This window comes from Cervus canadensis, chromosome 13, assembly GCF_019320065.1.
Source record: "Cervus canadensis isolate Bull #8, Minnesota chromosome 13, ASM1932006v1, whole genome shotgun sequence".
NCBI classification, from domain to species: domain Eukaryota; kingdom Metazoa; phylum Chordata; class Mammalia; order Artiodactyla; family Cervidae; genus Cervus; species Cervus canadensis.
This window is the reverse complement of record NC_057398.1, coordinates 46,882,907-46,897,299: the sequence shown is the minus strand read 5'-3', so window position 1 is coordinate 46,897,299 and position 14,393 is coordinate 46,882,907. Positions and strand designations below refer to the sequence as shown.

Here is a 14,393-nt window from a genome sequence, read left to right as displayed (position 1 = left end):
GCTCTGGGAAGGTGCAGGCAGAGATGGGAGTGATGCCGCTGCAAGCCTAGGAACTTCTGGAGCCACCAGAAGGTGGACAAGGCAAGGAATGGTCCCTCCTGGAGCCTTTGGAGGGAGGATGGCTCTGTCAACACCTTGATTTGGGGCTAATGGCAGAACTGTGAAAGAATAAATTATTGCTGTTTGGAGCCATCGGGTCTGTGATAATTTATGGCAGCCACAGGGAATTAATACATTAACCCATTGTATCAGTCCCCAAATAACACCCAAACCCAACTCTTCAGCCAGTTTCCTCTCTTACTATTACTCCTTAAAAAAAAAAAAATCATCTCATCTTACTTGGCTTTCCTCTCTCCCACCTTATACTTGTCAGTCCCTGTCTCAGTGCAGGCTGTCATAAAAAAAATAAAAATAAAAAAAACACTCTATGGACTGGGTGGCTTAAACAATAAACATTTATTTCTCATGTCCTAGAAACTAAAATCTGAGATGAGCATGCCAGCAAATCTGGTTCTGGTGACTTCTTCCAGGTAGCAGAGTGCCGACTTCTCCCTGTGTCCTCGCTTGGTAGAAAGAGGCCCATCTATCCCTCTGCCTCTTCTAAGGGCAGTGATTCATTCCAGAGGGCTCCATCTTCATGGCTAATCTTCTTCCAAGACCCCACCTCCAAACACCATCACTCGGGGGAGGGTGGGTTACATCAATATTTGGTCCATAACAGTCCCCTTTCCGCCTTTCGTTTTTCTTTCTCTACTTGATGTTTCTTCCTGGTTTGGGTGCCACTATTCCTAACCTCGCTTCATCATGCAGGTGGGACCTCTGAATCACCTCCCTGGAAGTCCCTGCGTGAGGAATGCTGGATTTATACTGCACACTTCACCACGTGAGAGGTGAAACCTCTCATTTGGAGCAAAAGCCATGGGAAATAAGTAAAAAGCTACTCATCATGTCATTAGAGAATCTTAGCCCACTTCGAATCTACATCTTCAGGTCATCATTTCTCCTGATAACCAGCAATTTCAGTCATTTTCTACATGCATTTCTGTTGGTCTTCTGAGAATTCTCATTTCCCAAAGTAGAGAGGCCACACCGTCTTTGGTGAGCCTGGGTGGCACAGGGGTTGCTGTGCTGGGGGAGATTATAATGTGAGATGGCATCACCCCACTTTCCACCCACCCTCAGCAGCAGGGAGACAGCAGAGCAAACAGCACCCGGGGAAAAGGAGAGATTTCCAGTTACTTCCTTCCCGGGTTCTTCCCCAGAGCCTCTGTTATTCCTACCCATCCTGAGCCGGAAAAGAGTTCAGCGAATGAAGAGTAAAATGTCCTAGCCTTGTAGGATGCATGCAGGAAGTCATCAAACCAGGGCAGGGGGCCCCCAGCCACAGCAAGACTCTACTCACCTGGTGAAACACCACTCAGAAGTCCCTGTGTGTGTGTGTGTGTGTGTGTGTGTGTGTGTGTGTACGGCCTTTACATCTTCTTCATCAAAGAAATACACGTAAATTAAAGTCAAATATGCAAAAGTATTTTTACAAATCCTCTGTCCCACTCCCCTGCCCCCCACCTGTGGCCCTCTTCTCTGGAGCAACTTCTGAACTTCTTGAGGTATTTAGCTTCATTTTTCAAAATGTGCTTGTGCTCTTATTTCTGCCACCTCTTGATTTATCCATTTCAGACACTGACTCTTCACTCTGCATTTTGATGCATGAAGTTTTATTCTCTGCTCTCTCCCTCCTCCCAACAATGGTATTAATAAAAACCAGAACAGGCTCCTAATCATGGGGCCTTTGTTAGGTACCAGGCACGTTCCATTTTGGCACAGCTGGTCACCCTTTCCTCCCAGATCCCACACTCCCTCCTGTTCCCCCACCTCACTGGTTACTCCCTGGGTCACCTCTGCCAGTTCTCTCTCTCTTCCTGCCCTCTTGGGGATGGAGCACGCAGGGTTCAGTCCCTGGTCCTCTCTTCTTCTCCATCCACTCTCCCTGCTTGGTGGTCTCATCTAAGCTCACAGCTCTAAGTACGTCCATTTCTTGATAACTCCCGGGGATTCATGTCTCTAGCCCTGACCCCTTTCATGACTCCAGACCCCTATGTCCACCTCGCTTCTTGACCTCTCCACTTAGATGGCTAACAGACACCCCACACTTAGCACATCCCACTCCCACTCTGGCTGATCATTCCAAGAGCTGCTCCCCCTGCCGACTTCATCATCTCTGTGATGACAACTCTGTCACTGTGGTTGCATGGATACAAAACCTGCAGGGAGGCTGGGGTACAAAGAGAAGAGAGTCAGTGAGAAATTCCCCACAGCAGATGTGGTAAAGACATCTTAAAAACAAGCTAATATACCCAACAGTCATAGCAGGATTATTCATAGTAGCTAAAATGTGGAAATACACACACGTCCATCAATAGATGAATGGATAAGCAAGATGATATATACCCATACAATGGAATATTATTTTACCATAAAAGGAATGAAGTTGATAAATGCTCCAACATGAATAAATCTTGAAAGCCTTATGCTAAGTGAAAGAAGCCAGACACAAAAGGCCACATATTACATGATTCCATTTATATGAGATGTCCAGAATAGACAAAGAGCAGATTATTGGTTGCCAGGGGATGAAGAAAGGGGGGAAGTGAAGAGGAACACTGATGGATACAGGGTTTCTTTCCGGGATGATGAAAATGATATGCAATTAGATAGTGGTGATGGTGGAACAACTATGAATATGCTAAAAACCACTGAATTGTACACTTTATAAGAGTGAATTTTATGGGGTATGAACTACATCTAGAAAATTGTTTTTTATGAGCTAACATTCAAATTTAAATAGTGTGCTGTAATGTGTTACTAAGTAACTCATTACTCCAGCCTTCAGTTAAGGACTGCATATACACTGCCTCTCTTAGAACAAGTTGAAGCAAATTAAAAGAAAAGAATGATGTTCTGTGTTTGGGTGAATATGGAGAAAAGCAAACAGTCACACAAGGACTGTAGAGAGGAGATTAAGGATTAAGGAAGCAAAAATTAGATCAGGAAGTAACTAGGAGAAACCTAAGACTTGTGATGCTCCTACAGGGATCTGTGGTGAAAAGAAAGTGTCCGATTCTTTGTGACCCCATGGACTGTAGCCCACCAGGCTCCTCTATCCATGGGATTTTTCAGGCAAGAGTACTGGACTGGGTTGCCATTTCCTTCTCCAGAGGATCTTCCTGACCAGGGATTGAACCCGGGTCTCCCGCATTGTAGGCAGATGCTTTACCATCTGAGCCACCAGGGACCTGTGGTAGGTGGTGCTAAAGACAGAACCTGCTGGTTTTCCTCCCGTTAGAGGCATGGGGACTCTAGAGATATTGGCCAATTTCCTCCCAGCCTCCGAAGTCTCTGGTTTTGTTCAGATATGTACCTCTCACTGACATAGTCCATATCCTGCATGGAAAGCCTCTGGTTATAGGGGCAGGGTATTGGCCCAGAACTAAGCTCCTCAGTGTTGGTCCCAAGATGAACTTAGAGTGTCAAGTCAGAATAAAGTCAAAACAGGGGATGGAAACAGTGTTTCCCGATGCTGTATCTCTGCAAGGGAAAGTCCAGGAACTGCCTTCAGCCATCTTAAGAGGAGGTGGTTTGAATATGGAGCTAACGCAAAGAAAGAGAACCAAGACTTAGACAGTAATTCTGACATATGAGCCATGGACCAAGCTGCATCTACACCTTTGTCTACTATTAGACTGTTCAGTTATACAAGCCAATTAATTCCTTTTTATGGGGTGAGCTTTCTGTAACTCGGAGCAGCAAAGATCACATCTATAGTCAGGCGATAATGTCTGAGAGCACACACAAAGTGTACAAACTACACCTATTTCCCCATTATGTTATTTGTTTTTTCATCAGAGGTTTATAAAAAGGGGCATAAAACCTCCTGGAAATTCTGCTTATGAAATACTTGTATGGGTTTCATGATAACTAAAACAAATCTATAAAGCTTTCAAGACTAAATAAAAAATGTAACTGACAAAATTAATTTTGATTTGTGTTAGCCTTAAATATTTCGAACATGTAAGTCTATACTTGACAAACCCAAGTTTGAGCCACATTAATATTATTCCTGTGAACACATCCACAATTTGGTTTCTGTGGAAGGTCAGGTGCCGTGTTGTTTTGGAGTTTGTGTGTGTGTGTGTGTGTGTGTGTGTGCGTGTGCTCCACTGTGTCCAACTCTTTGAGACCCCGTGGACGATAGGCCACCAGGCTCTTTTGTCCATGGAATTTTCAAGGCAGGGATACTGGAGCGGGTTGCCATTTCCTATTCCAGTGGGCCTTCCTGCCCCAGGATCGAACCTGAGTCTCCTGCACTAACAGACAGGTTCTTTTCTGCTGTGCCACCTGGGAAGCCCATTGGAGTTCAGTGGGCTGCAAGTCAAGTTGGCCAGGCCCAGGCTTGCCCTTAGCCTGTAATCCACCCAGACTCATTACTCCACACAGTTCATGTATCAGCCTCTAGGGGCCGTCCCATCCCAGAAACTAGCTTGGACGCTTTTCATGTGATGCCCTAAGTGACAGATGTCTCTGTATGTAAAATGGAAAATCATAGCAATCGCTGGAAATGTCACCATCACCGCCTGAGTATGCAAGAGACGCACCCAAAACAAAATAAGTAATGTTGAAAATAGAGTATGAGCAAAAACCTACCAGGCAAATGAAATGAGGAAAAAATTGGAATATTAATGGTTTTGGCAACCTGGAATTTTCCCACCCCACACACTGACCGAAAGCGCGCGTCAGGCTCAGCCAGCACCTCACAGCCAGCAGTAACCTGACAGCATCGAGCTCTCCACCGCCTGGGCCCAGCTCCTCACTGACTTAGTGAATCCGGCCCCTCTCGCAGCTGAGGAGCTGGTCAGCTGGCCCTAGGCAGGCACAATTTTCTCTTTGTACAATATCTGCTATAAATCAAAGGTTCCTAAGAAGCCCTGAAGGTGGTAAGTAGGATGCTCCCAGTTCTCCAGAGGAAGCTGGAGGGGAAGCAGGAAACCTCACTGCCTCAGCAGTCCAGCCCAGTCCACCTGCCACACATTGTTCTCAGCCCCTTTTCTTTCCGTCAAGATTTACTGATGCCTTCCTGGGAGGGCTCCTGCTGCTCTGTCGCTCAGCCGTGTCCGACTCTTTGCCCCTCGCGGACTGTAGCCCGCCTGGCTCCTCTGTCCGTGGGATTCTCCGGGCAAGGGTACTGGAGTGGGTTGCCATGCCCTCCTCCAGGGGATCTTCCCAACCCAGGGATCGAACTCACATCTCCTGCACTGGCAGGCAGATTCATAGTTTGTTCTAATTCCCGTCTCATCTATTTCCCATGGCAAATGGTGGATATTTTTTACATTTAGGATCTTTAATCTGCCTATATAATGTAAATATGGAGCAGTGCAGCCCACCTCATTGTTTCAAAATTATTCAAATTTTGCTCATTCCTGCGTGCCATAACTGCGGCTTCTGCTTGAGTAACCACTCCCTGCCTGGTAGTCGTTATCTCCCATTTGAGACATATTTAAAACTATGCAGATTTGCTTTAGTCTTGCTGTTATCATTTACCAATAAAAGGAAACCAGATTCAGCGACAACAAGTTCTCTGCAAATTGCTTCACACTGGGTATCTTTGGGAGCCTCTCAAAACTGGTTTTTAAAAAAAGAATGAAGAAAAAGAGCAATTTTCTTTACAGAGCTTAGAGGCTTTTCCATGGATATTTCTGAACGTCAGGTAAGATCATTGCTGCCTTTGTAAGTATTAGCCACAAGAAAAGAGATAACAACAAATACTTTCTACCACCCTGCACACAATAAAGAGCTAAAGAGCCAGGATATTATACAGTTCATCCGTGTATTGATATTTAGTTGATAAAATATTTCTACAAGACCAGCCTTCATGCTATTTTGACAACATGAATCTTTGTGTCTATAGATTAAGACAAAGAAAGATTTTAGCCAAATATTTAAGGAGGCTGAAAGCTCTAGAAAAATATAAATAAAGATTTTGTATTTATGGTACAAAATAGAAACAAGAAACCCAGGCACTCTCTTCTGCCCTTGTTTGAGGCTTGCACCTGTTTGGAGCTTCCCAGCTGGCGCTAGTGGTAAAGAACCCACCTACCAATGCAGGTAGACTTAAGAGACGTGGGTTCGATCTCTGGGTCAGGAAGATCCCCTGGAGGAGGTCATGGCTACCCACTCCAGTATTCTTGCCTGGAGAACGCCATGGACAGAGGGGCCTGGAGTGCTATAGTCCATAGGGTCACACAGAGTCAGACACGACTAAAGCAAAGCAGCATGCAGGCAAGCTGGCTGGCTCCAGAAGTTCTGTGCCTCTGCATGTTCCATCTCTACCTGAAACAACCTCCCCTTTCCACCATTTGGCTGGCAACCTCCTACTTATCCATTAAAACACAGCTCAGATGTCACCCCCTAATTCCTAGACTCCCCAAGCCGGGGTTGCTGCTGTCTTCTGTGCTCCAGCAGCTCTTTGACCATCACTTGACCGTGGCATTGGCCATCAGCGCTGTGATTCACCTGGTCACACGTCTGTCCTCTTCACTACACAGCAAGCCCTATGTGGGCAGGCTCTGCAGATGCATCTTTAAGGCCCACTACATAACTTGGTGTGCCTCACTCAAGGAAGGGGCTCACTGATGTACAAAAAAATGAATGAGTGACTGAAAGATTGACTGAGATACACACATCCAAGGTGGCAAACCGCAGGCTGAGAATGATACACCAGTTGTCACCAGGCCCTGCCCACCACACTGCTCCACTGAAGAACACACCCCTCAAATCACTTGTGAGAACTGCCTTCCCAGATGTAACAGCCACTCCTGAGGATCCAGGAAGTAACTCTCCTCCTAAACAGTGGGAAACAATTTTTTAAAAAAATAATAAATTAGTTGAGTGATAGCATTTCCCTTTAATGAACTTCTAAGAAACAAAAGCTCTGCCATAGACTACCTTCCAATCAGGCATGCTCTTTAAGCATCACTGAATTCCCTCTTGAATAAGAATGGCGCAAATGGGCCTCTGGCCGACCACTGAGCTTTGCGTGGTGACTCCCACAGGAAAGGTGTACAGCAAAGGACCTGCAGACAGCCTCAGAAGACACTTTTTAAAAAGAACTCTGACATGCAGACCGGTAAGGCACTTGGTAGGTGAGAGCAGGGATTGCCTTATACAAAACCTTATGTCATCTTTTCGGATGTTCTTCTAATAAATTGCTCCTGTTTCATTTTCACTTCAATGAAAAAAAAAAGTGCAAAATCAACTCTCTTTTCTTTCCAAACTAGACATCCCGAATGATAAAATGGTGTGCCAATGGTTGGCCTAACAGTGATGATGACCAGAAGCTTGGACCCTGAAATCAGATAGATTTAGGTTGGAATCCCCATTTCATCCCTTCTTAGTACCATGCCCTTCATCTTTATGTGTCAGCCTATCCCACTGTAAGATGGAGATAATGCCAATGGTTGGCCTAACAGTGATGATGACCATAAGCTTGGACCCTGAAATCAGATAGATTTAGGTTGGAATCCCCATTTCATCCCTTCTTAGTACCATGCCCTTCATCTCTACGTGTCAGCCTATCCCACTGTAAGATGGAGATAATAACACTAACCAAGTGTAGGGTCTTGTGAGAAAAGCGCCTAGCATGGTATCTAGCATGTGGTTAATGCTCAGACTGTTGGGTCTCAATGCCATTATTGTTATTTTTGTTGTTGTTGTTCAGTTGCTCAGTTGTGTCCAACTCTTTGTGACCCCATGGACTGCAGCATGCCAGGCTTCCCTGCCCTTCACTATCTGCTGGAGCTTGCTCAAACTCATGTCCATTGAGTCAGTGATGCCATCCAGCCATCTCATTCTCTGGCCCCCTTCTCTTCCTGCCCTCAATCTTTCACAGCATCAGGGTCTTTTCCAATGAGTCAGCTCTTTGCATCAAGTGGCCAAAGTACTGGAGCTTCAGCTTCAGCATCAGTCCTTCCAGTGAATATTCAGGGTTGATTAGTATGCTAATAATCCAGAACATTAATCGGAATGTATTAATGTTCATATTGCATGTTCATTACTGGCATGTTAATTTTAGACTGGAAACCACCATGTTTTCAGAGGCCAGCTCTAAACGGAATGTCCTCTTTCTGTTGCATTTTTCCTCAAGGAGCTGCATTACTGCTCCAGAATTCTAGGTACATTCTTTTTTTTTTTTTTTGGCCATGATACATGGCCTGTGGGCTTCTAGTTTCTCAATCAGGGATTGAACCAGTGTTCCCTGCATTGGAAGTGCAGAATCTTAACCTCTGGACCACAAAGGAGGTCCCTAGATACATTCTTAATAGCTTTCTCAGAATCTTTACGGAGAAGTACCTTGAAACCTCATAAAACTAGCATTTCAACTGTGTCTCATTTAGCTGACTTATAAGACACTGTGATGTTCTTTTCAAGGGTGGGGGAGACTGCATGGGAAAAATAGTCTTGAAAACACAGCATGATGAGCAAACATTATTTAAGGATGAAGGAAACTGTATCCCATTTTTCAAAATCTGAGCCTTTGTTATAAAATTCATGTTCAAAAAAAGTGCACAGTGAGGACGGAAAGTTACTGTTTCATGGGTACAGAACTTCAGTTTAGAGTGATAAACTTCTGAAGTGTGGCCGTGAGAAGCTACTCCTCGTCTAAGGTCAGGGGTAGTGACTGAGAGCGCCAGGCTGCGACAGCGCAGGAGCGGCACAGAGGAGCTTCCCCACGCCCGAGGTCAGGGGCAGCGGCCAAGAGGAGCAACCCCACCTCCAAGGAGCGGCTGCTGCGCGGGCACAGGAGGGCTGAGAGGAGCTACTCCACGTTCAAGGTCAGGAGGGGCGGCCGTGAGAAGATACCGCTCGACCAAGGTAAGGAGCAGCGGCTGCGCTTTGCTGGAGCAGCCGTGAAGAGATACCCCACGTCCAAGGTAAGAGAAACCCAAGTAAGACAGTAGGTGTTACGAGAGGGCACCAGAGGGCAGACACACTAAAACCATAATCACAGAAAACTGGCCAATCTGATCGTACGGACCACAGCCTTGTCTAACTCAATGAAACTAAGCCATGCCGTGTGGGGCCAGCCAAGATGGTCGGGTCATGGTGGAGAGGTCTGACAGAATGTGGTCCACTGGAGAAGGGAATGGCAAACCACTTCAATATTCTTGCCTTGAGAACCCCATGAACAGTATGAGAAGGCAAAATGATAGGATACTGAAAGAGGAACTCCCCAGGTCGGTAGGTACCCAATATGCTACTGGAGATCAGTGGAGAAATAACTCCAGAAAGAATGAAGGGATGGAGCCAAAGCAAAAACAATACCCAGTTGTGGATGGGACTGGTGATAGAAGCAAGGTCTGATGCTGTAAAGAGCAATATTGCATAGGAACCTGGAATGTTAGGTCCATGAATCAAGGCAAATTGGAAGTGGTCAAACAGGAGATGGCAAGAGTGAATGTCGACATTCTAGGAATCAGAGAACTAAAATGGTCTGGAATGGGTGAATTTAACTCAGATGACCATTATATCTACTACTGTGGGCAGGAATCCCTTAGAAGAAATGAAGTAGCCATCATGGTCAATAAAAGAGTTTGAAATGCAGTACTTGGATGCAATCTCAAAAACAACAGAATGATCTCTGTTCATTTCCAAGGCAAACCATTCAATAGCACGGTAATCCAAGCCTATACCCCAACCAGTAATGCTGAAGAAGCTGAAGTTGAACGGTTCCATGAAGACCTACAAGACCTTTTAGAACTAACACCCCAAAAAGATGTCCTTTTCATTATAGGGGACTGGAATGCAAAAGTAGGAAGTCAAGAAACACCTGGAGTAACAAGCAAATTTGGCCTGGAGTACAGAATGAAGCAGGGCAAAGGCTAATATAGTTTTGCCAAGAGAATGATACACTGGTCACAGCAAACACCCTTTTCCAACAACACAAGAGAACACTCTACACATAGACATCACCAGATGGTCAACACCAAAATCAGATTGATTATATTCTTTGCAGCCAAAGATGGAGAAGCTCTAAACAGTCAGCAAAAACAAGACTGGGAGCTGACTGTGGCTCAGATAGTGAATTCCTTATTGCCAAATTTAGACTTCAATTGAAGAAAGTAGGGAAAACCACTAGACCATTCAGGTATGACCTAAATCAAATCCCTTATGACTATACAGTGGAAGTGAGAAATAGATTTAAGGGACTAGATCTGATAGACAGAGAGCCTGATGAACTATGGACGGAGGTTCGTGACACCATACAGGAGACAGGGATCAAGACCATCCCCATGGAAAAGAAATGCAAAAAGGCAAAATGGTTGCCTGAGGAGGCCTTACAAATAGCTGTGAAAAGAAGAGAAGAGAAAGGCAAAGGAGAAAAGGAAAGATATTCCCATTTGAATGCAGAGTTCCAAAGAATAGCCAGGAGAGATAAGAAAGCCTTCCTCAGCGATCAATGCAAAGAAATAGAGGAAAACAACAGAATGGGAGAGACTAGAGATCTCTTCAAGAAAATTAGAGATACCAAGGGAACATTTCACGCAAAGATGGGTTTGATAAAGGACAGAAATGGTATGGATCTAACAGAAGCGGAAGATATTAAGAAGAGGTGGCAAGAATACACAGAAGAACTGTACAAAAGAGATCTTCACGACCCAGATAATCACAATGGTGTGATCACTCACCTAGAGCCAGACATCCTGGAATGTGAAGTCAAGTGGGCCTTAGAAAGCATCACAATGAACAAAGCTAGTGGATGTGATGGAATTCCAGTTGAGCTATTTCAAATCCTGAAAGATGATGCTGTGAAAATGCTGCACTCAGTATGCCAGCAAATTTGGAAAACTCAGCAGTGGCCACAGGACTGGAAAAGGTCAGTTTTCATTCCAATCCCTAAGAAAGGCAATCCCAAAGAATGCTCAAACTACCACACAACTGCACTCATCTCACACGCTAGTAAAGTAATGCTCAAAATTCTCCAAGCCAGGCTTCAGCAATACATGAACTGTGAACTTCCAGACGTTCAAGCTGGTTTTAGAAAAGGCAGAGGAACCAGAGATCAAATTGCCAATATCCACTGGATCATTGAAAAAACAAGAGAGTTCCAGAAAAACATCTATTTCTGCTTTATTGACTATGCCAAAGGCTTTGACTGTGTGGATCACAATAAACTGTGGAAAATTCTGAAAGAGATGGGAATACCAGACCACTTGACCTGCCTCTTGAGAAATCTGTAGGCAGGTCAGGAAGCAACAGTTAGAACTGAACATGGAACAACAGACTGGTTCCAAATCGGGAATGAAGTACGTCAAGGCTGTATACTGTCACCATGCTTATTTAACTTATATGCAGAGTACATCATGAGAAACCTTGGGCTGGAAGAAGCACAAGCTGGAATCAAGATTGCCAGGAGAAATATCAATAACCTCAGATACGCTGATGACACCACCCTTATGGCCGAAAGTGAAGAGGAACTAAAAAGCCTCTTGATGAAAGTGAAAGAGGACAGTGAAAAGTTGGCCTAAAGCTCAACATTCAGAAAACTAAGATCATGGCATCTGGTCCCATCACTTCATGGGAAATAGATGGGGAAACAGTGGAAACAGTGTCAGACTTTTATTTTTGTGGGCTCCAAAATCACTGCAGATGGTGACTGCAGCCATGAAATTAAAAGACGCTTACTCCTTGGAAGGAAAGTTATGACCAACCTAGATAGCATATTAAAAAGCAGAGACATTACTTTGCCAACAAAGGTCCGTCTGGTCAAGGCTATGGTCTTTCCAGTGGTCATATATGGATGTGAGAGTTGGACTGTGAAGAAAGCTGAGCACCGAAAAATTGATGCTTTTGAACTATGGTGTTGGAGAAGACTCTTAAGAGTCCCTTGGACTGCGAGGAGATCCAACCAGTCCATTCTAAAGGAGATCAGTCCTGGGTGTTCGCTGGAAGGACTGATGCTGAAGCTGAAACTCCAGTACTTTGGCCCCCTCATGTGAAGAGTTGACTCATTGGAAAAGACCCTGATGCTGGGAGGGATTGGGGGCAGGAGGAGAAGGGGACAACCGAGGATGAGATGGCTGGATGGCATCACCGACTCAATGGGCATGGGTTTGGGTAGACTCCGGGAGTTGGTGATAGACAGGGAGGCCTGGTGTGCTGCGATTCATGGGGTCGCAAAGAGTGGGACATGACTGAGCAACTGAACTGAACTGGAGATGGTTACACAACAATGTGAAGGTACCCAGTGCCACTGAACTGTATGCATAAACTGGTTAAAATGGTGAATTTTGTGTTACGTACATTTTACCACAGTAAAAAAAAAAAAAAAAAAAAAAGTATAAAGAAGTTTAAAAATCACATGCTTTCACATTTTTCTCTAAATGAACACACACAAATTTCAGTAAGCTTCTCTCACCCAGCTACAGATATCTCTTTAAAACTCCCATAATCTTAAAGATGACCTTAAAGGAAATAATTAAAGCAATAAAGATCATCCATTTAAAGCAATGCTAGTCAAACCCTTCAGATCAGCAGGCGGGCCCCAAGGCTCTCAGGAAGTCCCGTCTGTGTTCCCTTAAATGAGCTCAGGTACAAGAGGGAGCATGTTGTTTTTTCAGGAAATTTCAAAGTCAGGCGGGAAAAGCTATCTTTTATCAAAGTGGAGAGAAAAGGGACAAAGAAAGTAGGCACTGGAAATATTTTCCAGAGGTAAGGAAGCCAAAATAGAAATCACGAGACTATATGATTCATGTAGCCTTCATTAGTCTTGCTTTTCGCAGCCCTAGAAAAGTCCAAGTGCACTGCAAAGAAATTGTTCGAAGATGCATCCTTTTCCACAAATGACTCATGGGAGACCAAGGGCGTGAGGCCCAAGCTTTTCTTCTGCACTCTGTCCTGCGGTCCACAGGTGGACAGAGGCTCGGGCACTTCTGTCCTCTGCAGGTTACCCTCAGCTCCCGGCACCGACCCACCCGCACGCACTTGGTGGTCTCAGTGCAGTGCACACGAGTGCCAGACACCCAACCAGGAAAGGGCGAAGAAAGAGGGGGAGGGCCGTCTCCCTTCTGCCTTCCTTATGTTTTTGCTGCTTTCTCATTATCCCCCGTTGCCAGAGAGTAAATTATAAAGTTAATTTTTAGCAGCAAAGTCTGTGTTTTTTGGTCTTTGTTTTCCTAGGATATATTTATTAGCAGGTTCAGTATTTGACTGTGTCGTCTGGTTTTTACAAGTCTGCACATGCGGTTCTTTTCTGTTGTTTTTATTAAAGAGAAAAGTATCGTTTTCTCAACTCTCCATACGGTAGTCTATTACAGTGGACCTGGGTGGAAGTCTCTTCCCAGAGAGAAGCTGTCTCCCTCCCATTTTAGGATGGATGGAAGGTCCACACTAAAACCTTAAACCCCTTTGGCCATGTGAATTCAATACACCTTTAAGATGGCAGAGCTCTGGAGGGTGAGTAGTCCACTGACACTTCCTCGTCTTGCCTTTCTGTGACCACAAGCCACCGGCCAGCCTGACTCAAACACGTCCTGTCAACATTCCCAGGACAGGAAACAAAGGCAAAGAGAGACAAGTACAACTGTATCAAGCTTTATAACTTCTGTGCATCAAAATCAGCGGTGGGAAAGACAGCCTACAAAATGGGAGATAATATTTGCAAATCGAATATTTGATAAGAGGTTAATATTCAGACTATACAAAGAACTCCTACAACTCAAAAAAAATCAAATAATCCAATTTTTAAATAAGCAAAGGACTTGAATAGATATTTCTCCAAAAGACAATATATAAGTGGTCAAGAAGCATGTAGAAAGATGGTCAGCATCACTAATCATTAAGGAAATGCAAATAAAAACACTCGTTAGAATGGCAACTATCAAAAAACCATAAAACAAGTGTCAACAAGGATGTAAAAAAATTGGAAGCCCTGTGCATTATTGGTGGGATGTAAACTGGTACAATCACCATGGAAAACAGTATGGCAGTTCCTCAAAACATTACAGACAGAACTATCATATGATCCAGTAGTCCATTTCTGGGTATATGTCAGAAAGGACTGAAAACAGGCTCTTGAAGAAATATTTGCATATTCACATTGTTAGCAGGATGATTCTCAATAGACTAAAGCTGGAAGCAACCAAGTTGTTGTTGTTTTGTTGCTAAATTGTGACTATTTGTGACCCCACAGACTATAACCCACCAGGCTCCTCTGTCATGGGATTCTCCAGGCAAGAATACTAGAGAGGGTTGCCATTTCTCTCTCCAAGGGATCTTCCTGACCCAGGGATCGAATCTCTGTCTCCTGCTTGGCAGGCAGATTCTTTATCACTGAGACACCA

At 44.5% G+C, this 14,393-nt stretch overlaps 1 protein-coding gene across 2 annotated transcripts in view; it reads right to left on the bottom strand.

The window, feature by feature from the left end:
* Window positions 1-1,698: 1,698 nt before the first annotated feature.
* Window positions 1,699-14,393, bottom strand: part of EFCAB2 (EF-hand calcium binding domain 2) — a 129,862-nt gene continuing 117,167 nt past the window's right edge. For both annotated transcript variants that reach the window (XM_043485488.1, XM_043485490.1), the window contains exon 7: window positions 1,699-2,272. In XM_043485488.1, coding sequence (XP_043341423.1) covers window positions 2,151-2,272 — 122 coding nt within the window. In that variant the 3' untranslated portion in view covers window positions 1,699-2,150. The remainder of the gene's footprint in view (window positions 2,273-14,393) is intronic.